General features: G+C 42.5%; 1 protein-coding gene across 2 annotated transcripts in view; it reads left to right on the top strand.

The window, feature by feature from the left end:
- The window catches only part of LOC126395241 (A-kinase anchor protein 2), a 108,101-nt gene that overhangs the window by 46,500 nt on the left and 36,901 nt on the right, over positions 1-24,700 (top strand). The window contains exons 4-8 of one of the 2 annotated variants that reach the window (XM_050052555.1): positions 5,079-5,193; positions 6,671-6,692; positions 7,479-7,604; positions 10,070-10,897; positions 21,065-21,150. In XM_050052555.1, the coding sequence (XP_049908512.1) occupies positions 5,079-5,193; positions 6,671-6,692; positions 7,479-7,604; positions 10,070-10,897; positions 21,065-21,150 (1,177 nt within the window). The remainder of the gene's footprint in view (positions 1-5,078; positions 5,194-6,670; positions 6,693-7,478; positions 7,605-10,069; positions 10,898-21,064; positions 21,151-24,700) is intronic. The other variant, XM_050052556.1, reaches the window with a different exon arrangement.

The raw sequence follows: 24,700 nt of genomic DNA on the forward strand, positions 1-24,700 counted from the left end.
CAGCGGGGTTCAGGCATCTGCTCCAGAGAGGTGAGGGTGAAACAAGACAAGGAATTTTTTATGTTATCTTTCCATCAGGGTGAGTTTTGTGGTTGAGTTCAAGATGGCTGTCACCAGTGTAACATGTGTAAAGTGGGATAGTCTGACCCCACTGCCTGTTCCTACAGTATGTAGTGATGTTAGCTGGTCTGCAGACCACTGTCATTTAAGCATTATTGTTCTAATCAGAGAACAGTCACAATTAGTGTCACAGGGTTCAGACTGATTGATTGTCAATCATTTCATGTATTGGGGCACACAAACGTCTTACAAGTCTGACATGACAGGCGCTAACTTGATCACTAAAGAGGCCCTTAGTTTATTCAGAGGACACATCCCTGCCACTGACGCCTGTCTCATACCTGTCTGGGAACCATTAATCATTTATCATCTTTACTGCATTTCCTGTCTTACAAGTTACTTGAGGATTAATTAGCTATTGGCATTAACACAATATCACAATAAGTAAAGCAAGATACTTTGTGATTTCAGACATTATCAGCGTTACGTAATAGATAGTCTGCATTTGAATATCTTGGAAGGATAATGAAGCGTAAATGAAGCATGCCCTGTAGTCTTGTGGTCTGAAAGGTGTGCAACACCTGCTGCTCAAAGACCTGAAACGTGTACATTTGATATATTTAAAGGACCAAGGATAACAAGGCAGCACAACACTGATCACAGTGTGAGTCAGAGTGAGTTTGTTTTGCTGCAGAAATACTACTTTAAATAATATACTTAAGGTTGTAGAAAAGTAATGTTGTGATGTAAATCGTTAATACCAATTACTACCTACCCTTTCTCTAACCCTGCCCCTCTCATCTATACCTCCTGCTCTTACCTGTTGGGTGTTTTTCTTTTGTTTGTTGACATTTGGCATTCAGATTGATCCCATGTCTGTAGATGTATTTACCTTTCTACCCATCATCACTCTAAAAATTTTGTCTATATTAGTCTACAAGTCAATTTCAAGTAGCAGTGGTGCATTTACATGAACTGATTACTACACATTGTGGAGCAGTCCCTGCAACTCAATCCAAGGTTAGGTAATTGTTTTCTTATACCAGTAAGGCTAGAGCTGAATATGTGATGTATGGTACAGTATAACTGTATACAACCACTGTCTCTTTGCTGCCAAGACTCCTACATCACAAAATACATTCAACTATAAAATCGGACAAAATACTTGAAAGTCACTCAAGAACAAGTAAGAGTGCTGAAAGTAACAGTGTAAGTATCAAGGTTTTTATAAGGTACTTTATGCTACTTTATGCCCAATACAATATACTGTAGCCTATTGAAGAATCAGTTCACGGCAAATCAAAAATACATATTTTGCCTCTTACCTGTAGTGCTGTTTATTAATCTAGATTGTTTTGGTGTGAGTTGCCGAGTGTTGGAATTATCAGATGTAGAGATGTCTCTCGGCTTGTGGTGCTCAAAGTGCCAAAAAAAATACATTTGACAATCTCAATAGCAATGTCTCTTTCCAGGAATCATGACCCAGTTACTCAAGATAATCCACAGACCTTGTCATGAGCAGTTTCATGTAGGAACTATTGTCTTTCGACTGAACTACACCTGCCAACCGTATCACTGTGCATCGACTGCTAGCTCACCTAGCACCTAGCTAGCTAATGTTCCAGCTCAGCCAAGTAGAACGCCATTTATGTTTACATCTGAGCTGTCACGAGCATGAGCCTCTCGTCTATGAGTAGATGCATGCTTCCTTCTGCATTCTGATACGGTTGGCAGGTGTAGTTCGGCAGAAGAAAATAGTTCTTACGTGAAACTGCTCACAACAAGGTCTGTGGATTATCTTAAGTAACCAGGTCATGATTTCTGGAAAGAGACATTCCTAACGAGTTTTTCAAAATCATTTGGTGCTTTGAGCACCACAAGCAGAGTGCCATCTAGTTCCATTATATTTGAGCGAAGACAGACCTCTCTACTGCCGATATCTCCAACACTATACCACTACAGGTAAGAAGAAATATATGCATTTTTAATTTTGGAGTGAACTGTCACTTTAATTGCCAAAGTTACTGTCAAGTCCCAGTCTCCCATGACCCTGATATATTGCATTCTAATGGACAATACACTCTGATAAGATGCTGGCTCTCTTCAGAATCGAAGGTGGTGTTAAAATAGCTTGCGTGGATGTTGCTATATTTGTGACATTCTCGGCTTAGCAAGAGACAATACGCTGTTGTTTTTGAATGCTTAGACCCTTGAATTGTCTGAGTTCAAGGAAAACTGAATGACCCCGAGCTGTGCTGATTATTTTGATCCAGACAATACCTTAAGGGCACAGTTACACAAGGACAATTATATGATAAGAAACTGCTTTGTTTTGTTCAGATTTCCGCTCAAAGCAAGATTTCACATCTGAGGTAATGCGTTATGACATTCACCAGAGACATATAACAGAATTGTGTAACAGATGCAGCCAACAAAAGCTTTATTTCTTACTGCAGAACAACCTTGCTGCAGCGCCAACCCAATACACCACATCTTCATATTTTCACAATTACTGCACTACACTCAGGCCTCTCTTTCAAATAATTTTTACCCAATTAAATAAAGGTTGTATATACTAATAATATAATATACACTCACAGGCCACTTCATTAGGTACACCTTGTTAGTACCAGGTGGGACCCCTTTTGCCTTCAGAACTGCCTTAATTCTTGGTGGCATAGATTCAACAAGGTGCTGGAAACATTCCTCAGAGATTTTGGTCCATATTGACATGATAGCATCACACAGTTGCTTGGTTGTAACCAGTGGTTATTTGAGTTACTGTTGCCTTTCTATCATCTTCAACCAGTCTGGCCATTCTCCTCTGACATCAGGCATTTTCACCCAGAGAACTGCTGCTCAAAGGACATCTTTTCTTTTTGGGACCAACCTCTGTAAACCCTAGAAATGGTTGTGTGTGAAAATCCCAGTAGATCAGTAGTCACTTAAATCACCCTTCTTCCCCACTCTGAGGCTCAGTTTGAACTTCAGCAGGTCATCTTGACCATGTCTGCATGCCCAAATGCATTGAGTTGCTGCCACATGATTGGCACTATTTGGCTATGGTTTCTGAGCACATGTATACGAATAGAGAAGTGTACTTGGCCCTCACAGCCATCAAAGCTTTGAAGCATTTTATAGTACCACAGTATCAGTCTTCAAGTAGCTGTACAACATCCAAACATCACACCGCTGAAGATGAACCTGAGTAGGAGCTGGCAGATGGTGAAGTGATGTGTGTCGACTGTGTGGATTTGTTTAGTTAAACCTCAGTGATCAGAGCCAAAGCACCAGGTTTCTCTGGCAAAACACAATCTTTGAATTGTTAGTGCCAACAAATCCGAAAATATCCTCCCTGTTCACTGCTGATATTTTGAAAATGTAATACAATTCACAGTTGTACTTGGCCTAACAACCTGTGCACTCATGTTTCTCTCAACCACTTTCCTTGAATGTCCAGTCAGGACGATGTGTACTAGTGTTCATGGTCACTGGTGCTGATATTATGAGCGAGCCCCATTGATTCTGTTTGCGGCATTGTTATGGACCTTAATATTTCTTTCACACACACATGCTCACACACTGACGCACACGTTCTTTGCAGTCCCAGAGGAGTGTATTCTGAAGCATTGTGAGTGCTGGCAGTGAGTGAGGAAGCAACCCTGGTCCTCCTCCCTGACTGCTTCCTTGTATTGTTGCGACATCCATCTCTTAAATGTCCACGTGAGCATGCACGTGTGTGTGTGCCTGTATGTGTAAATAAGCACAGTTGGGGTGCAGTTTTGGGAATCGTACGGATGTCTTGAGAATGTCCGCACCAGAAGAAAATGGCAGAACTGGTTGTGTGGACATTCCTGAGACTTGTATCTTTCACACTGGTGCAAAATTGAGCTGACTGCTTGGAATTACATCCAGAATTCAGCTCAGATCAGGATTTAGGTGATTACGTACACTCTCAAAGGCATATTGATACTCACGCCTTCTGCAAATAGGATTAGCAGCACAGGATAGCTGCATGGATCGTGTCTTTGTTCAGCCTCGTCACTAATCTCAATGAACAACTCAATCAGGATAAACTGCAATTTATTGCCGTATGTGTCACATTCTACTGGATTTTTAAATAATCCAAGAGGTTGCCTCAGCAAACGTGTTTTTTTATTTGCGATTGCCCAATTAACTATCAGACTATACTGATGCCCCAGCTCTGTGTGGTCATTTCATATGTTTGAAGCAACTGCATTATGTCCGGATCAGCTTTATACACTTCCAACAGCTGGTGTAAATGCACCCCAGAAACAGAAATCTGATGACTTAAACCAGATGATCTGAGACACATTCAACCAGACACACTGGACAGTACAATATAAATGCATCTCTCCTTCTGGAGGCAACATCCTAAAAAAGAAATGTATACGAAGGTCATGCATTGTTGCACATCCAATTAAATACAGCAGCCTTTTTAGATCCACAGAATAGTTTCTGTTTCTCGGACTAGCTCACCATATTCGTTCATTTTCTGTAGCTGCTTATGCTGTGAGGGGTGGCGGGGGGCTGGAGCCTATCCCAGCTGACATTGGGTGAGAGGCAGGGTACACCCTGGACAGGTCACCAGACTATCACAGGGCTGACACAAAGAGACAGACAACCATTCACACTTACATTCACACCTACGGTCAGTTTAGAGTCACCAGTTAACCTGCATGTCTTTGGACTGTGGGAGGAAGCTGGAGTACCCAGAGAAAACCCACACTGACACAGGGAGAACATGCGAACTCTGCACAGGGGGTTCGAACCAGGAACCCTCTTACTGTGAGGCAACAATGCTAACCACTGCATCACCGTGCTGCCTAGCTAACCATAGATGTCTCTAATTACCAAGTGTAAATGCCATGTGGTCATTATTGGGAAGCAATCTGTATCCTCTCACAAAATCTTTTTCAACTTGTTTAACTCCTTGATTCTTCAGCTTTTCCAATTTCATGAGAGGAAATGTCTTCCTGTATGTTTTGTGTTTACAGGCTGGAGTCTGAAATCGGCACACTCGAGAGTGAAGAGTCTCAGATATCAGCCAAAGAGCAGGTTCTACGGGAACGTCTGAAAGAGACGGAGCGCTCCATAGAAGACCTGCAGAAGGTATGAGAACCCTACCTGTTGAGAACTTGTATGAGCTTGTGTTCTGCTTGTAGAGCTACAAATTGCTGATACTGAAATCATTCTGCTGTATCTGGTTGGTACTGACAATAGTTGTGTAATAACTAGTCCATCCGTCCTTACAGGAGCTTTTCAGTTCTTGCACTTTGTTGTCACTTTACTTGTTTAATGACACTATAACTGCATTGTTTTTGTGTGCGCAATAATTGTTTTTTGTAAGAGCAAATAAAAACCAGTGAAAATGAAACGGAGCCTTGTATAGACTTTACTGCTGATTAAAAACACAAGTGTGCTAAATATAAATGAGATGAATTACTTTGCGATTACAAAACAGAGCAGTTAATGTTTAATTGCATTGTAAAGCAATGATTAAAAATGCACTTGGCAGTCATGTTGCTGCACATGCTGAATGTGGAAGTGGTCCGCACCGAAGAAGTCTTATCATTGAAATTTGCTTTTCAAAAACAGCCGGTTATTGTTCATTATCAATATAAGAAATGTTTCAGCCTCCAAACGACCATTTGTATATCAGTTACTCACTCAGTGTTACGTTGAATTCATGAAGAAAATGTTTTTCTCGCCTGCCTCCACAGTGAACGAAGAATCCAAAAACTAAGAAAATTCTTAATGAATTGAGGTTATCAGCGACCACCTTTGACAACAACAAAACTAAATCAAAACATCTGTTTACAATCTCCCACACAACTCCCATTTATCCAGTTATATGCTCAGTACTTCCCAAACAGCCCTTTCTGACAGGGAACTGTACTGAAAGTGAAACTTATCTACACTCTCTTCAAAGCCAGACTCCATTGACAAAACTAGCAATTTTACATTTCTAAATATGGCTGCTGCTGGTCTACCGCTGCCTTGATCGGTAGTTTGTTTGTGTTATTTTGTGACATTGGTGAATCTGAACTAACCCTTCAAAAAACGAAAGTCACACAATAACGCAAATAAACTAACTGATTGAGGCAGTGGTAGACCAGCAGCTCCTGTGTTCAGTGATGTAAAATTGCTGATTTTGTCAATGGAGTTTGGCTTTGAAGACGGCGTAGATTTAAAATTCACCTTCCATTCAGTTCCTCGTCGGAAAGGACTGTGTGTTTAGGAAGTACTGAGCATATGACAGGATAAATGAGACTTGGATTATACTGCATGAGTTGTGTGAGAGTTTGTAAACGTTTTGATATAGTTTGGCTGTTGTCAAATTCGGATGCCTATGGCCTCAATTTATCAGGAATTTGCTCTGTTTTTGGATTCTTCGTTCACTGGAGGAATGCAGCTTTTCTTCGAGAAGTCAAAGTCACACAGGGTGAATAATTGATACACAAAAGGGCATTTGGGGGGTGAAGTATTTCTTTAAATATATTCCATATTCTGCTTATGATAATAGTTTTTATTAGAAATAAAACACACTGTCATAGCTCATATTGATTTTCTTCCGTTTGTCTTTCAGAGCCTGATGACCCAAGATGGAGGTATGATACACACACTAAAAATTCACAGATACACATGGTGTCCTCCCTGAGTTATTGTTGTTTCCTAGCAGTGGGGTCCCTCTTTTTCTGTTTCTGTGTATGTGTGTGTGTGTGTGTGTGTGTGGGAATAATAGTCTCGCTGAGGCAGGAGGGATGCAGGCCAGAGCACCCCCCGAAACACACACTCATCCATACCCACGGACACACACGTAGACATATATATACCTGCACACAAACACACACATGCGCCAAACATGTGCACGTACACACACACATAGAACCCGGCTCAGCGAGGCTATTGAAGCTCACACACACACAAGGCCATGACTCTGCAGCCTGCAGTCGCTGGCTTTATCCCCCCTATTCACCAACAAGCCCCGTAAGCCCCTAAAGCTTTGTTCCTGCAATCACACTCACACACACACAAACACACACACACGCTTCTGCTGCATAAGCACTGGACCTCAGGGGTGCTAGAGTTGCCGTGGACACAGAAACAGAGATGAGGAGAGTTAGATGGTGTGTGTGTGTGGAGGGGCGGGCAGGGTCACTCAGGGGTGTGGTTAGTTTCCCTGTCGGGGGGCTGGGCTGTATGTGTGTGTGTATTTGTGTCAGGGTGTGGTTACACATCCCTGAGGTGTGTGTGTGTACCCAGCATGCATTTGTGTGTGTATCAGCATGCGCCCAGTGCGTGAGTGTGTACGTGTGTGTTTGCGGCTCTCCCTCACGGCCTCTAACGTCCCCCCGACCATGTGTCATTTCCCCCCCTGTGCTCCTGCTCACTAGATGCCACCGGCTGCATGTCCGCCCCTCTCTCGGACTGCACGGACCCCGACGCCGACCACCTCGTCCTGGCTACGCAGCCCAGGACCGGCCCACCTGCCTCCGGAGAGCACGCCATACCAAGACCTGGTAAGACAGGGGGGGGGGGGAGGAGGGGGGAGGGAGGGGTGAGGAGAGAGAGGGAGGGAGGGAGGACAGGAAGATTTTGGGCTGCAGCCAAGTTGGATTATAACCAGGACCAACTGGTGCGCACATAGATGGCGGACAGGCACAGATAGGCACACGTTTGCACAAACGGAGTCAGATCTCAGGTGGACTTTAACACTTACGCACTGGTGGGTGCCGAAAAAAAAACAGGCGGCGAACACAGCCATAAACCCACAGTGACACACACTTAATCAGTGTGTATCAATGTACTATGTACTGAAAGCAAAAGGACATCAGATACACATTTGAACTTGACTTCAGAGAATGTGTCTCCAAATTCATGATAGTTATAAGTTTTGTCTTATAACTAAGACCACAGCTCAGACTGTAGAATTCACTTAATTCATTTACATTACTTTAAGTCTCCACAATAGTATTACTATATTTTTTAGCTGTAGGCTTATCTCTAATTTTATGGGTACTAGTTGGTAGTAGTGAATTAAAGATTAATTTTACCCTTGATATTTGTATTGGCTTTTACTCTTAGGAATAACAATAGACTTTCTAGTCCAAGGAAAAGCTAAGTATTTTGATAGTAAATGGAAATCTGCTAAGTTCATTACCTTACATGTTTGTTTCACTGTATTTAGTGCTGCTGACTTTGCAGTAGGGAACAGCTCTACAAAATAAAAGCTCAGCTTTTTGGGCAGCGTGATGTGCTTATGACTTATCTGCAGTAGGAAAAGTATAGGAATAGAATTAAACCTCAAGTAAAATAACAACAATACTAATAATACTAATACTTATAATAATAAGACAAATTAGAAAATATTATTATTATTTACTCTGCATAATTAACTGAAAATATACTCTACTGCAGAAGGAAATGTTTTTATAATCACTGCATGGAGTGAGAGTGTGAGGACTAAATCATGTTGGGCAATTTAGAGAAAATCAAATATCAAAATTTTTAAGCAAATACCTAAATATTGATATTGCAGCTATATTATAGGTTTAACTTTCAGTGCTAGTATTTATACACTGAGTTTTCTGATAAATAATCTTCAGTAATGTGCATGTAGTGACTAAAGCCCCTTTTCCACCAAACACTTTCAGTATGGTACCTTTGGAACCAAAAGTAACCCTTCAGACATGGTACCTAGACCCCAGCGTTTCCACTTCAAACAGTACTCTTAAATGTGGTTGTTGTCACTCACTGCTCCGTCCAGCACTCACTGTATTTCACCTTGTTTAGCCAACACAGAACGAGGTTGACTTACTTAGACTTAGTTCCTCCCGCTCCTATTGGAACATCGGGCGACGAGTCCCTTCCACTTGCTCTGGTCCCTGGTGAGAACGAGGTTGTACGGCATCATTTTCAGAACAAAATAAAACAGGCTGCAGTGAGAGTCTCTCTCCATGGGATATTAAAATTAGCCAGTTGAAATTAATAGATATTATTGAAAGCTTGAAGACCCACTCATTACTAAAAGTATATGTCATATGAAGAGTAATGGTCACAGTAAAATTTAAGGTGTGTTGATGGATTCTCGTCGTCAGCTCATGCATTGAGTAACATTACAAGTAACGTTCCACCTTGAAAGTTGCCGGCAGTCGGCCCACTGAATTACGTTATTATTTTCTCCGACTCCAGCTGCTGCAAGAGGCAGCAAAACATCTTTTCATTTTATAGTTACAGTTTCCTAATAAAACTCTCCACGGTATGAACAGTGGTTACATGAGCCTCAAAACCAGCCACAACTCAGCCCTGAGCAGAGTGACCGTCCTCTATTGACCAATCAACAGACTGCAGTGTTCACAGCTCCACCTTTTAGTACCAGATCTGTGTGCTAGGTACCCCAACAGAGGGGGGACCAAAAATGGGGACGGTACGGAACGGTTCTATTGGTACCATCCACAACTTTTCACAGTGGCGATAAAAAGGCACTAAACTGAACTGTACTGTACCATACTGCTCGGTGGAAACGGGGCTTTATAACCAAAATCTAAAACAATAAGTAGCCTCATATCACAATATCAAATACCTGTAGTCTACTAGATATCTACAGTACACATGTCGTCACTTAGATTAGACACAGTGAGGGAAAGTTGTGTGTTTCTTCTTGTTCACTCACCTGCATCTGTGGTTTGCATCCCTAAAGGACAAAGTTAAGGTAACGTTTTGTGTTTACTAACTTCATATACAGCACTTTGAATAAGAAAGTTATGCTGCAGATTTCTCAGAGAACACTGTGTCCCCGTCCTCATGCTTCACTCCCTCCACTTTTTCCTCACCCCCCCCCCCACCTCCTCCACTGGTTCCTCCCCACCCCTTCACTTGTGCTCCTTCAAACCCCACTCCCTTCTGCCTCAACCCCTCCCACCCTCCCTGTTTCTCCTCCCCACCCATTCACTCCTCCACCCTTCCCTCCCTCCCCTTCTAACAGCAATGTTTGCCATGGAGATCAACGTGCAGCATGACCCACAGACCGGCGAGCAGCGCGTCCTGTCAGCCAACCGTGTGAGCCCGCTGGACGCGGCATCGCGTGGCGTCAAAGTCTACGACGACGGCAGGAAAGTGGTCTATGAGGTCAGTTCCTCTGGGGGCGTGTCCACCACCACCATGGAGAACGGTTGGAGCTCGGCGCAGGTGGACCAGCTGATCCAGCGTGCTGCCAGACCTGCTGTACACGGAGTAGATGGCAGCAGGGGTCAGGTGACGGTGACCCAAGCTGCCCCGCAGGCTTATGTTTCCCCATTAGATGTTGACGATCTGTCACCACCCTCCTGCGCCCCGCCATCCATTCCTTCGAGCCCACCAGCACAGGTCGTCCTCCAGAGGGAGACCCGGCTTGGCATGATGCCCCCCTCTGCTCCCATTACAACCCAACCTGGCTCCTCAGCTCACCCGGGCGGCGAGCTCACCAACACACCCCAAGCCACCGCAGAGCACCCAGTCACCATGGTGTTCCTCGGCTACCAGGACGTTGAGGACACGAGCGAGAGCAGGCGGCTGCTAGGCTTTGACGGCGCCGTGAAGGCCGAGGTGGTCCTCATCGACGAAGACGACGAGAAATCGCTGAGGGAGAAAACGGTCACTGACCTATCCATCATCGACGGCACGGCGGCTGACCTCGTGTCAGGGCGGCCGGCCACGTCCGAGGCCGTCAGCACGGAACTGTCATCCGACGGCCGCGAGCCCGACAGCGCCTCCTCACCCCCCGCCAACCCCGAAGCCAACACGGCCCCCCCGCCCGGCCTCACCCCCCCCACAGGTACAGACAAGAGGAAACGCTGCGAGTGCTGCATCCTCATGTGACTGAATCTTCTCCCTCTTCCACCCTTTTATTATTACCCACAACACCCCTCTCTTCTCCTCTGTCTCTGGATGGTTACTAACAGAAGCCCTGACTTCCTCCTCCTCCTCTGGACTCTGATCGGCTGGCACACACATGCACGCACACATGCTCTTGTCTGACCTTTGACTTTTTACTCAGTTACGTTTTTACCTCTACATCCCTGCTCTTTTGTTACCCTCTCTGTCAACATGGAGGCCCGGCCTTCACGCCTGCGGTCTCCTCAGACAACGCTGTAGGCTCTATTTCACAAAATTAAGCTGTTGTCACGCTGCTATATTAATGATAAAAACAGATGGTGAAATTGTTGTTGTGACAAACAGCTTCAACCAGGTAATATAAAACTACTCTCAGTGGTCGGTAAGACTTCACGGACAATCAGTCATGCTGTCTGGACAATCAACCAGAACATCGCTTTTAACAAGACAGTCTATAAAACATTGAAAAAGACGGACACAGTCTCAGTAGTTTTTTAAATATCTCTATCCAGTCACCTCCCACGCCCTTTCCTCTCGACAGATTCTCTCCTGTTGTCTCCAAAAATACACGGACACACATAAACAACCGCACAAACTCAAACAAACCACCCCCTCCACCTTCCTTGTACCGACTCTCTCTGACTCTCAGGATGGAGAGGAGCGTACTTGTTGCCTTGGTTTCTTTATGTGCCTCTTCATTCTTCCACATTGATAGTCCTAGCAAAAAAAAAATAAAATAGAGAAAATTAGAAGTTTCTTTTAGGCTTTTATTTCAGTTTGCCGTTGTTATTTAAAGTTTTTTTTTTTCTCCTTTTGTTTTGAAACTTAAAAAGGCCATTGAATTGTTGGGACGCCTGTTTCCGTGGGAAACTTGAGGTTTTTGACACTATAGTTAGTAAAAACAGGACTCTCTCTTTTCTCATCATTTTCTTTCTCTCTGTCGTCCTGTCCATTAACTCCAGCTATTCCACTGCTGAGGCCATTTCCTCCTATTCTAGTACTTCCTAACTCAGCAGCCGATACGAAGCAGTGGAACACCTTCTGGCAGCCAGTAGGATCTATACAGCCAACTTTTCCAGTGTGTCTATAGAGCACAGGAAGCTAACGGCAGCTTAGTAGGCCTACACTCTGGCAGCAAAAGAACATGTATTTCCACCCATGAAATCAAACATGGGTTTCTACCACTCACAGCAGGGCACAAATTTTTAAATAACAAACGTTAAAAAAGCACTATCACTAAATTATGACAGCTGTGCTCAACGGAGCTTTTAGAGAAAGATTATGTGCAATCTATGTTCATCTTTTTTGTCCATTAAATTCACTTCATCGCTGCAGAAGGCCACCAGAGATCCATTATACTCTTTACGATTCAAAGAGACTGAAAACACTGCCAGCTCATGCAGTAGTCACCAACCAGGCCCTCGTTTACAAGGGTGCTGCAAATAATGTGGCCTGGGTGTCATTATAACATCGTATATATTACACTGTAGGTCATTGACGTGGCTGGTTTTCAGAAAAAGCCCTCAAAAGCAGTAATCAAGAAAAAGCCCTCAAAAGCAGTAATCATCCTCATTCTGTTGAATGATAATGGATGCTCTGGAAAGATTTTTTGCTTCATTTGAAGTGTCTTTGATGTTACATGGATTAGAGAGGATGGATGGCGCTCAATAGGCAACCGGTGAATTGATTTTTGGAGAGTTGGTGACTACACTTTGCTGTTGTACGCTACAGAGAAATACCTGTTGTCAGAGTGAGATCAATAAAGGTATATGGGCCACGTATGTGATTGGAGAAGACGTCCGCACATTTACAAAGAGGTTAGAGAGGCTCTTCAGATCCAGATAACACAGTGTGGTGTTGTTTGTGTGGCTCAGGTGTGTATCAAGTTGCCATCATGTCAATTAATGGATAAGTTGTGAACTATTAAATCAATCACCAACTAATTTGATGGTTGATTAATTGGTGTGAATAATTTTTTAGGTTAAAAAAAAGTCAAAATTCTCTGATTCCAGCATTTTCAGTGTTAATATTTTTTGTTTTCTTTGCAACCTGATCACCAGATGACATTGTACATTTCTGCAAACCAAGGTTACATTACATTTGCACATTGTTAAGTAGCATTTATGTTGAACGTTACGTTTCAACAACGCTGTGGTCAATTTGTGTTAGGTTTAGCACAAAAAACACTTTGTTATGGTTAGGAACAAATCATGTTTTGGCTTGAAATTCCCAGTTCAGTCAGGAACACTTTAGTCAAAGAAAACTTTATTTTCATTTTTAGCATTATAGTTGGCGGCATGGCTCTGTTCTGGGGCCTCTCTGCCTTTCCTCGGGCCTACGCAGAAAGCTTAAGGCAAAGAGAGCACACCTTTCCACCCGTCTGCATGCCTACGTTGAAAGCCTTAAGGCAGAGAGATAGCACACCTCTCTGCCCTTCCACGTGCAAATGAGGAAAGCCTGAGGCAGACAGAGCAAACCTCCCTGCCCTTCCATGCGCCTACATGGAAAGCCTAAGGCAGGGAGAGCAGCAGCAAAGACCCCCGGGAACAGAACAGAGCAGCATCAGTGACAAACAGAAATGACATTGATAAGTCAGACACAACATGAAAAGCAGGAGCTGGTGGTTGCAAAGCAGCTTGCAGAGGAAGCAGCAACAGTAGGCAGGCCAGAGCAGTTTAAATAGGGCGCCCTGAATGAGATTCACCAGTTGGCTACATAGAAAGGAATTGTGATCTATCAGCTGACTCCCTTCTATCAATCAGCTGCTCCATCAGTTGATTGGGCTGTTTGAGATCAGCTGATGCAGCTGGGATGTGAGCTTAGCTTGACATCGTGTCCTGACTGAACTAAAGCTATGCTTAATTTCTGGGGCCACAATCCCCTCTGGAAAAAGAGCAACAAGTCGCTTTAAAAGCACCCATATTTGGGGGCCGAAACGCAGCTGGAAAAAGGGCCACAGGTTGCTAAGGAACACCTATATTTGGCAGCTTAAGAACCACAGGAAAAACAGCAATAACTCGCCAAAAAACAACCGGTTTTGTTGTTTGTTGGTCTCGAACAGTGGCCTCCAGCTTGACAGGCATCTCACATTGATTTAATAGTCCACCATCTCCTCCACCACCTGATGACAAAGTCAGCTCATATGCTACGTCCCTTTAGAAACGTTGATATGATACATATGAAATGTGCAAATATAATGTATTTGTGGTTTGCTAAACATACAATGCCAGCATTTTCTTCTGGCAGTTGGGCTGCTCTGACAGTAAACTGAATATCTTTGAGTTGAGAACAAAACAAGACATTTGAGGGCTTTGGGAAACTCTGATCGACATTTTCCTACATTTTTTTGGCATTTTATAGACCAAACAAAAAAAGTGACAGTGAATGCATCACTAACCTAACCTGAAGAGCCTCGGCGAAAAGTGCAGCACTTTTTCTTTCTCTCTCTTCAGGCATGTGTTTGACTAAAGTGAAGAACATAACATCTTTCTATGCACTGTGTACTAACTCTGGCAATAGTTATAAAACAAATGAAAGACAGAAACAAAATATCTTTGGCAACAAACAGCATATTTCCAGCATTGAAACATCTCTAGGTAAATCTCCTATAATGGCTCTGTGCACAGCTACCCTATCCCACCTCTCAACTGTCCTGTCACTGTAGAACTGTACGCCGCCCTTCAAGCATACATGCTTTAGCGTGATTGGCCACTGCTGCTGTCAGTCAGTCCAGCTGGCTGTGTGATCGGCCACCACTGGGCCCGCCGGGGTCTAGTTTCCTGTGTAGATAAAGAATGTAAATACGCTCTATATTCTATTTAGTGATGATTTTATTTTCCACATCTATATAGAGATCTAGAGATAATTCTGATTATTATGGGTACTAGACATTGTTCTGATGTCCTACGATGCCATATGACGACTGTATGAGTGCACAAGCGCGAGCTTTGTATATTTTCATCCTCTAACTTCACTGCTTTGCTGTGTGTAATCTCACAATTAACCCCACATGACTTTCCCTCCCCCCCGTCTTCTGACCACCACCACCACCACCACCACCACCACAACCTTGTCTGAACTCTTGGCGGCTGCTACCTTTCCCAGACGTGTCACGGTTGGTCTCGGAGGCATCTGAGGACCTTAAATTGTGCAGAGGCAGCATCTTCAATAACCATACCATTGGATTTGCATGGTAGCCTATTAACAAACCATTCAAGTTACATTAGTGCTGACCTTTTTCCAAAGCATTATCACACGTTTGTACGCTGATCCCTTTAGGCAGCCATTGATTTCCATTCATTTAAAGATGTACTATGCAGGATTGTCCTAAAAGACTCTGACCCCTATTGGCATTTCCTTATTTTCCTTTTGTTTACCGTGTTTGGGACGTTCATGGGCATGTCCCCCAGTGCTCAGGTGAGGTTGGGGCTTTATTAAAAGGTAGCGACCAGGTGCAAGACCGTAAGCAGCAGGTGCCCAAGAGATACAGCGCCGAAAAAAATGCAAATATAGCAAGGCAAAACACCAAACAAGAGTAAATCGGAGGTTAGCTTTTACTTTACAAACAGTAACCGGCAATCCTGCATAGTATACCTTTAAATTAAACATAAAAATCTACTTGACTAGATTTGCTTGAGGCAGGTAATTACATTTTTCCCTCAATCAAAGCTGGTAATGATTAAAATTCATCTGCAAAATAACAATTTTACTGGAAAAAAATGCAAGCAATTTCACATTATCCTTTTCACCACATCCTTGTTTATTCTCTTGGATCTGATGGGAAAAAGAAGATGATCCATCTGAGCAGTTTGTCACATTTCTTTCCCCTCATCATTTGCAGACAGCAAGGCTTGTGCAGGCTGGGAACAATTAGTAACGTCCTTTTTGGTGTCCCAGATTGGCCAGAACTATTCATTGCATGCCTGCTTGTTTTTTGAGGAGGATACGCAGAGAAGTGCATCCTCAAAAAGTGTAGTGTTAGTTTCCCCCGAGGTGTAATGCACACACGGCGTGCAACAGAGCAAAGAATCTACAAAAGGAAATCCAATCTCACAACGCATTAAAAATATAAAGAAAGGCTGAGTTCAAGTTAATGGAGCCTGACCAATCCAGTTAGCCTGTGTGGGTTTGTGTGTGTGTGTTTTTAATGTAATGCAAGGAGCTGTATGTGAACGCCAGACTTGTTGAGTTTACCAGCCCCACTGCCACGCCTGCAGTACTCCTCTGACTCTGTAGGGGTCTCTCTTTTTCTTGTCTGCCTGCCCTCATGGTTGTATGGACTGTTAAAAACAAAAAGGAGCCATTTTCTATTGTTCACACTTCTCTCTTTCTCTTTCTCTCTCTCTCTCTGTGGGTATGACAACTCACTCTGTCACATTCTCTCTCTCTCTCTCTCTCTCGCTCTCTCTATCTCTCTGATGTCTGTATCCTCTCTCTATCTTTGGTCAATAAAGCTGAGTTTCTCCAGTGCCCTCCTGCCGTCTCTTGCTTGTTGTTCTTTCCATCTGTCTCTAACATTCACTTTTCATTGGCTGCTGACGAAAGAGATCACGAGCTGTCCTCACTGCACCCCTATCTGTGATAATACCCACTGCCACTAACAAGCACACACATTCTTTACACTTAAATTTAGGGGATATTTTGTCACATAAGACAAAACAAATACAGGTAAGGTACGGACAGCAATCACTGCTTTCCAATGTTTAACCACAAACTCAACTCCCAGTGCAACTTTCTGCTTTACAGTATGTTCTGTTTTACCCATTATAATAAATACAACTATTTAGTGTCATTTATTTAAAACCAGTCATGCAAACAAACCAGAGCAAGACTAAAGCCACAGATATAGTGAGTTGTAAATTATTTAATTACTGCTTTGATTTACTGTGACCGTCTTTATTCTGAGTACCTCTGAATATTTTGACAGTTTCATAATGTTTACTTGATTCAAATAGCACATGATGCAATAAATGCTTGAAAACCAGCTAAATATGAATAAACGTTACTGGAATGCGGTAAATTTGCAACATATTCTCACTCCGACCTCGTCACATATCGACGTTTGGTCATGGACTTTCCATGTCCAGATACAACGTGAAAGGTACCCTGGGTGTGTTGGTTGTTGACATTCTGGGACGCCGTGTCAAGTTCTGCCTGTTACATGCATTGTCGTCTTTCAAAATACTCTTCCGTTTTCAAAATAAAGGCACTACATTGGTACAACAATGCTAATTGACAGCTAATGCATGTGGTTAGGTTTAGGCAACAAAAGCACATGGTTGGGTGTAGGCTTTATAATCTTACCGGACGCAAACATCGCTCACCTGGGTTAAAGTCTGTATTTGTTGGACCCACCCACTCTGCTTAGATTTTCGCCGCCTTAACTTTAGTTCTTGTCCGACCATGTTTCCCCCTGACACTGCCGAGCACTGTTAAACTATAACAGCAACCGGCCGCGTGTTATGCCGACATTAAAGGATGACTTTTTTTACTGAGTGAGACTGGGTTTAAATTTAAAGTCATGAATTTAGATTAAAGATGTAGTTGATAAGTTTAACAGAAACTCTTAGTGCTTCTAATGGCATTTATAAGAAAAGAGAAAACAGCCAATCACAGCGGAGGAGTTGAGCAAAATACCAAGCACCGCCCTCCCAGCTCGAGCAACTTTCTCATTTTACAGCTAAACAGTACACTAAAATATGTTTCTGCAAACATCTGAGGCTAGATATAGGCAATGCAGTAACAGAATCTTGATTCATATTTGTTCAGTGCTGCCTAGTTTGACAGGTTGACTGCAGTTCACAAGCATTGATTGACAGCTGCATTAGAGACTCCTCGGCTCTGATTGGTTGTTTTCATACACACGCAGCAAGGCCATTAGAAGCACTACAAGTAAATAGAATAGGCAGAGGAATATGTTTTTTTTTCACAGGTTATTAGTGCTCATTTAGTGCTGTGTGAATATAGTGACAGCAAATATGACAGAAGTTATTTTTTTATGAAAGCTAGAGGCTCCTCATCTCTGATTGGCTGTGGCAGATCTAGCAAATGCCATTCGAAGCACTAAGAGGAGGAGGAACATTATTTATTTCACAGACTATCTGTCTCACGCACTACAGTGTGAATGTAGTGACAGTTTCATTTAAATGACAAGAAGTCATTTTCATAAAAGTAGCTTTAATGTGATAATGTGGCCTAATGGGAAAAAGCACTGAGGTGTTTTTGTGCCAGGCTCTGTGCCAAACACTTACTGCTCTGGAAATTAGATTAAAGCCTGAAAATGTACTCTAAAAGCAGCTAAACTGCAACATGTGATCAGTCTGTTCTTACTATGAATATTAAAAACAGAAAAAGGGATGGGTGCACAAGAAAACGCAGTTCAAAGTTTTAATATAATCTCTCCCTTTCAGTATGACTCGCAACTGCTTATGAGAAATCGCTCTAATATTACTGCAACATTCCTGTAGGGACTCATACTGTGTCTGTGGCATCTTATGAGTTTACACACTGCAGAAAATATGGAGTAGGAAGGAGCATAAGGACTGTAAATATTTTAGATGATAGATTGGAGAGGAATAGGGAGCTAGCTGGTGCTGAAGGAGAGAAAGTAGGAAGATGGGTGAGTAAGTAGCTGGGATTATAGATAACTGGATCAATCTAGATACCCCCATGCCCCAGTTCTGTTGGAGCCCTGAGGCGCCCCCCTGGTATCAATAGCAGGTACTGCAAGAAATGACCTCACTGCATGCTAACTTTACTGATACCACACTGATAACTGCACAGCAATGAGCCGAGAGGACAATTAAGACGAGTGAAGTCAAGAAAAACACACCACACAAAGATTCATTCAAAGGCACACTGCATGAACACGGAGGCGTTCACAGTCCTGCTCAAGGACATTTCAGGAACACATTCACATGTGACAAATAGAGTACATACAATACGCCATGAACATAAACATCTTCTGAAACCATGGATAAGTAGATAGAGATTCATACAGTGTCACTGCCCTCTGATAAAGTGCGTCTATCTCAGATGACGGACAGGGTGTTGTTATTTTCATCTAAAACACACATGATCTTGAGAGAGCAGCAACACAAACATGGCTCACATTCTTCCCCAGAGGACATAACACAAGGTGATAAATGATTATACATTACAGATGTCATGACAACCAGCATCTGAACACAGGGCTGACACATACATACACACTCTCTTCCTGCACAGAGCATGGGTGTGTTTTCCGTGATAATGAGCGCTAACTGATTTATCTTAAGACAATGACAGCCCGGTGGCTTTAACAAGTAACGATGACAGCAGAAAATTATTACGGGATGATAAGAGACGTGTCAGCTGCGGGTGGAAATATGTATTACTGTAAGCATGCATCACAGCATTGTGATTTGCTCGAGGCCACATACGCAGTATCTCACCAGCACTGAATGAACTGTGATGTGTGACATTGCACAGGATTTGTGGTTCCACATGACTTTACAAACATATGATAGGACATCAAATTCAATGCAAAAAATATAGATGTCTTTTTTGGGGTAGCAAATAAAGATGCAACTCAGCCGAATCATTATACGTACAGTGGTCTTGAATTACAACATATACTGTGTCTCATTTCCCTGCTGCATGGGAGTAAGTGTAATGTACTACTACCACAGCTGATACTACTAATACACTCACTACTGCTATTACTAATACCATTGCCCATACCATTGTCGCTACTATTCCAACTACCAATGGTGGAAGAACTATTCGGATACTTTAGAAGAAGCAATAACACGTAAATATACTACTTAAAAATGGGTATTATAAGAAGGATCATAAGTGCTATACCGTAGGCAACTGGACTTGCTTGAGTTTCTTAAAGACGTTTCGCCTCTCATCCAAGAGGCGTCTTCAGTTCCTCAGACTTTTAAACTGTGTGGGTGTGAACCCTGACAGAGTCATTGAGGTCATGTGAGTCGTTGACCCACCCGGCCATCTTGTGTTGTTAGGGTAAGACGGGTCCAGTTAAGAATGCAGGTGTTAAGTCGTCTGGGGAGGGATCCAGTCAGAACTGAAGAAGCCCCTTGTATGAAAGGCCAAATGTCCTCAAGAAACAAGCAAGTCCAGTTGCCTACGATATAGCACCTATGATTACCATGACCTGGATGACTGAGAATCTTCACCGACATTGTAAGAAGGAGCATCATTATGCAAAATATCCTGTTTCAGAGTGTTATTTTATGAATACTGCAATATAATTATTGGATTATTGTTATTCAGTGTCAAAGTTGGGTAGTTTCGTCTACATTCTATCAACTGATCAAACGTTCTGCAGATAAGATTATGTTCGGCGAACTAACTATAGCTGTTAAATGGAGGAAAAATCACAGTATTTGCACATACCTTAAAATACAGTAATTTAAGTACAGTATCATTATCATGAAATGTACTTCAATCAAGAACTCTCGTCATAGATCAAACCATTCACTGCAACGAATGGAAATACAGTTATGTTTGCTGCTGTGGGCTTTGCTCTTGAGGTGATCCCTGGATTAGACAAGAAGTATGCGTTGCCAATCAGCTGGCTGTCAGCTGTAGTGGTAGCAGTAGCAGTAGTAGTAGTAGTAGTTGCAATAGCAGTAGTGGTAGTACTAGTAGTAGTGTGAGCCTGCTTTCAACAGATCCGTGTTGATATTTCCTGCTCTGACAGCAGTGTTACTTCAGCTGCAGTGAGTTTGGGTGTCAGGAGGTTGAGGATGATAAGATGAAATCGGATGAACTTGACTCCTCGGGGTGGAACTGGGTCACCGAGGCAGCAAAGACCTGAATCAAGATAATATTTCAGCCAAAGAGTGCAGGAAATGCCTTGGATTTATCATCCCTGTCATGCAGTTGCTGTGGTTGCATTAAAAATAATTCTCACAGTCATGATAACTGACCAGATGTCAGCAGTTCACTGATTTATAATCCACCACAAAAGCAAATCACTATTATTATTACATTTCGAGATCAGATGCATGTTGCATGACACAAAAGGTCACACACAGGTGCAAATAAAATGAAAGATGATGATGTAAGTGGTAATAATAACTCAATTTTTGTTTCATCACAGGCTATGGCACACCATCAGAGGTTACCGTGACAACAGAAAATGGGTATCAAGCTCCCATTCCGGCCAGACAACCTCACACCGCCATGGTGAGCAGTCTGTATGCATGTGTGTGTTTTTATGTATATCTAAAGGTGCGATTACGTAAAGTTAGAGCGAGGTGCAGGGTGAGTATCTACAGATATTCTACACATAATGTACCAACACTTTTTGTCAGAGAACTTGACATGAAGCGAGAACACCAGGTCGCAGGAAACCTTTCATGGTGCAGTTAGAGAGAGGGGACTATTTGTTCACCCTTTACAGAGAATTACAGGCCTCCTGTGTGTGTGAGTTAAATTTTCTTATACCTCAAAAGGGGAAAAAACAAGATGTGAAGAACAAGACAACCACAGAGCTGAGAGAATGCAGACAAGTTAGGACTGTGTGTTCTGCTCAACTGGAAACATCTGTACCATGCAGGTTCTTGTTATGGTACATTGAGAGAAATTTAAGGCTGCTAATTTAAGACTATGGGCATGCAGTAGGCAAGGCAGATTGATGGAAAGCTGGCATGTCAAGTAAGTGAATCCCAGAATCACACATGACCTCTACCATAGTCAGTTTTGTTCGTCAACTTTTTAGAAATTAACTTTCTCTGTGACGACTGTCGGACAAATACAACAAAAGACATCAGACGTCAAGAACGTCATGCATGGTGTCATGCATGGTGTCATGTAAGACAGCATCACCAAAAATTAAAACTCAAGTGCAACAAAATGCATGTAACACAAGTAGAAGTTGAAAATGATACAGTGTACTGTGCGTGCTGTTTGTGCTGAACTAGACATCTGCTGGGGGTGCATGTTTGGGATGCCTCTCAGCCACATTGTTTCCTCTCTACAGGTGCATATTTGTTCTGCAGTGTGCTGAGATATCTCGCCACACTGTCTCTACAATATCTTTATATGTACACATTGTATATTTATAACACTTAGTAAGTGTAACACGATCTTACTGTACTTTGTGGCATATTTATCTGCTGTAAAGGGGACTTGTAATGAGCCTGTGGTAATGAATAAGTGCTTAAAGTGACCTTACTCTACTTACGGGCTCTTTTTACTCTACTATTGTATTCATTTAATATGATATCGTAATATTCCTACAGGGAGTTATATCCGATCATACGGTGTAGTGAGTTTCAAGGGTATAGCAACCATATTATTCCCACATACTGTAAAACTTCAATTAAAAGCCGAGTCCCAATTAAACGCCCAGTCCCTTTTACTAGCCTGGTGTGGCTACACATTATGATGAATTAGCTGCTGTCTCAGTTAGAAGCCTGGTCTGGTTGCCAAGGAATTCATTTTTATAGAAGTTCTTTGAATGTATAAAAACAGGTTGTTGGTTCCCCAGGAGCCAGGATGTGTATTTAACCCTTGTTGTTAGTTCTTTGTCTAGACTGCACACTTTCTATTGGTCACTTTCACTTCCTGTAGTAATTGGCACAAGTGTGGGTGTGGTTTCACATTATTTTACCCGTTCATTCACTGGTGTGGTGGCTTTCAGACAAAGGGAGTGAGTTGTGGCTGCGATATTTTCTGTTGACTGTTACCGCAATCACGTAATCAAGCCACGTAATATTTTGTTTCGTCTTATTTTGCTTTAGTTATCACAGTTGTAACTAGTTACGAGCCTACTCAGCCTCTTAGCGGCTTTTTTCATTGATAGTAGTCACTAGTGAGTTAGGTGCGTCAGTCGCACATACAATCAACGCTACATATTGTTAGCTCAGTTCGATTCTCCACAATTCAATCATTCAGATCATTTTATTGAAACTACAGAATGAGCACCAAAGAGGACAGTAATTCATTGAGATTTAACCAGCATGATAAACAAAAGAGATGAGGAAAAGAAAGTGGTGACTTCCTGCCTCTGAAGCAGTCATAAAGTCAGAATATGCGTCCATTCCTTGATTACCTGGGAAGGTCATCATATTCCTTCGTATTCCATCAAAGAATCAAAAGGGGTTTTCATAAAAATGTATCCAAGTTCTAAGTATTCTTTTAACAGGATAGAGTGGTGTTGTGTCGGTATGCTGGATGCTGTTATCCTAGGGTATCAGCTATCGTAGCTAGATCAAATGAATGATTCATAACTGATTGTTATTTGTAGCCTAATTTTTTTTTAAATAATATTTAACTGGTTAAAATAAAACATTTTCATTGCATTTCCTATCTTTGCTGGGCAATATTTTTGTGTTATAGGAATTAAAAGCCTGTCCCAGTTAGAGGCCTGTTGAATTCAGTAATTTAAGCAATTAATAGCCATGGGTTATTAGCCTAATTGATGTTTTACAGTAGTACATTTTGTTTTCTTTGGTGTATATTGGTTTAGGGATCTCTGTATTTTGGCATACATGCTATAATATTTATTTATTTATTTATTCATTCATATACTTACTTATTCATTTATGTGTTTATTGTTTTGTTTAACAATAATAAGGGTTGGTGTCCTGGACTTTACCTGTTCTTCGTGGTGGAAGAAGAAACCACATGCTTTGTTTACGTTTGAGCTGTGGATCTATTACTATGCCTAAATATTTAAACTCATGTACTACCAATAATCTTCTCCCTGCTACTGTAACATCTAGATCTGACATTCAAATGTAAACAAGAGCTTGTTAACCAATAAGAAGTATTGCCCATTGAAGTGGATAGCTCTTCTGCTGCGTGCTTCTTGTTTTTTGCATGTAAATATATGCCCGCGTCGTCAAGTTACAGTAGGTGGACAAGCTTCAGGTAGGTCATTAATAAACAAACTAAATAACAGAGGACCCAAAGTGGAACCTTGAGGTACACCAACCTGATTTTCAGCCACTTTTGAGGTAATCTGATCCATGCGAACACATTTTTTTCTGTCTGTAAGATATGAATTTAGTGCGTGCTGTGTGTGAGCTACCTGTAACGAGCTAACTGTATGACTGACCAGTACACATTCTGTTCATGTTCAGAGAACAAATGGCGGTGTAAAAAGCATGACGAACCTCCTCATTGTTGTCCACACAACGCAGATTCCAAGGGTTGCTTACCAGCAGTTACAGCGAGGCCTAACTGAGTTCGGCTACACCTGCACTGTCTATAGTTAGGCTACGCCCCTGGTCAAAATATGTGCAGCAGAGGCAAAGATATTGTGACTTTTAGCAAAAGTATGAGCACGTACACCCAAAACACTGGATCCTACACTTCCCATGATGCAAGTTGCTAGCAAATTGGACTTTATGCAGAATTGGTAAGGTGGCCCTTTAATTGTAGTGAAGAAGCATGAAGTGGCCAACATGCAAATTGTGTGCTGTACTTGAGTAAATGTGGGCCAGTTGACTTAGTTACCACCACCGCCTGTTCTGGAGTGTTCTGAGTATGTGTTTGTCCCTCTGAAAATGCCACCTGAGCACATTTGAGTGAGGGGAGGTAGAGCAGGAGGTGGGGAGACAGAGAGGTGGGGTACAGGAGCATGGAGGGGGGGGGCTGCTGCTGGCTGGCTGGGGCTGCGGTCAGATTGTTTTGCAGCTGAATAAATGAATGAAAGGCAGTACGGCCGGTAACCTGATCCGTCCGGGTCGGCCTCATTGTGCTTGGCTGGAGCTCGCGCTGGCGGCTC

The sequence above is a fragment of the Epinephelus moara genome, chromosome 9 (assembly GCF_006386435.1).
Source record: "Epinephelus moara isolate mb chromosome 9, YSFRI_EMoa_1.0, whole genome shotgun sequence".
In the NCBI taxonomy this organism is placed as follows: Eukaryota; Metazoa; Chordata; class Actinopteri; order Perciformes; family Serranidae; genus Epinephelus; species Epinephelus moara.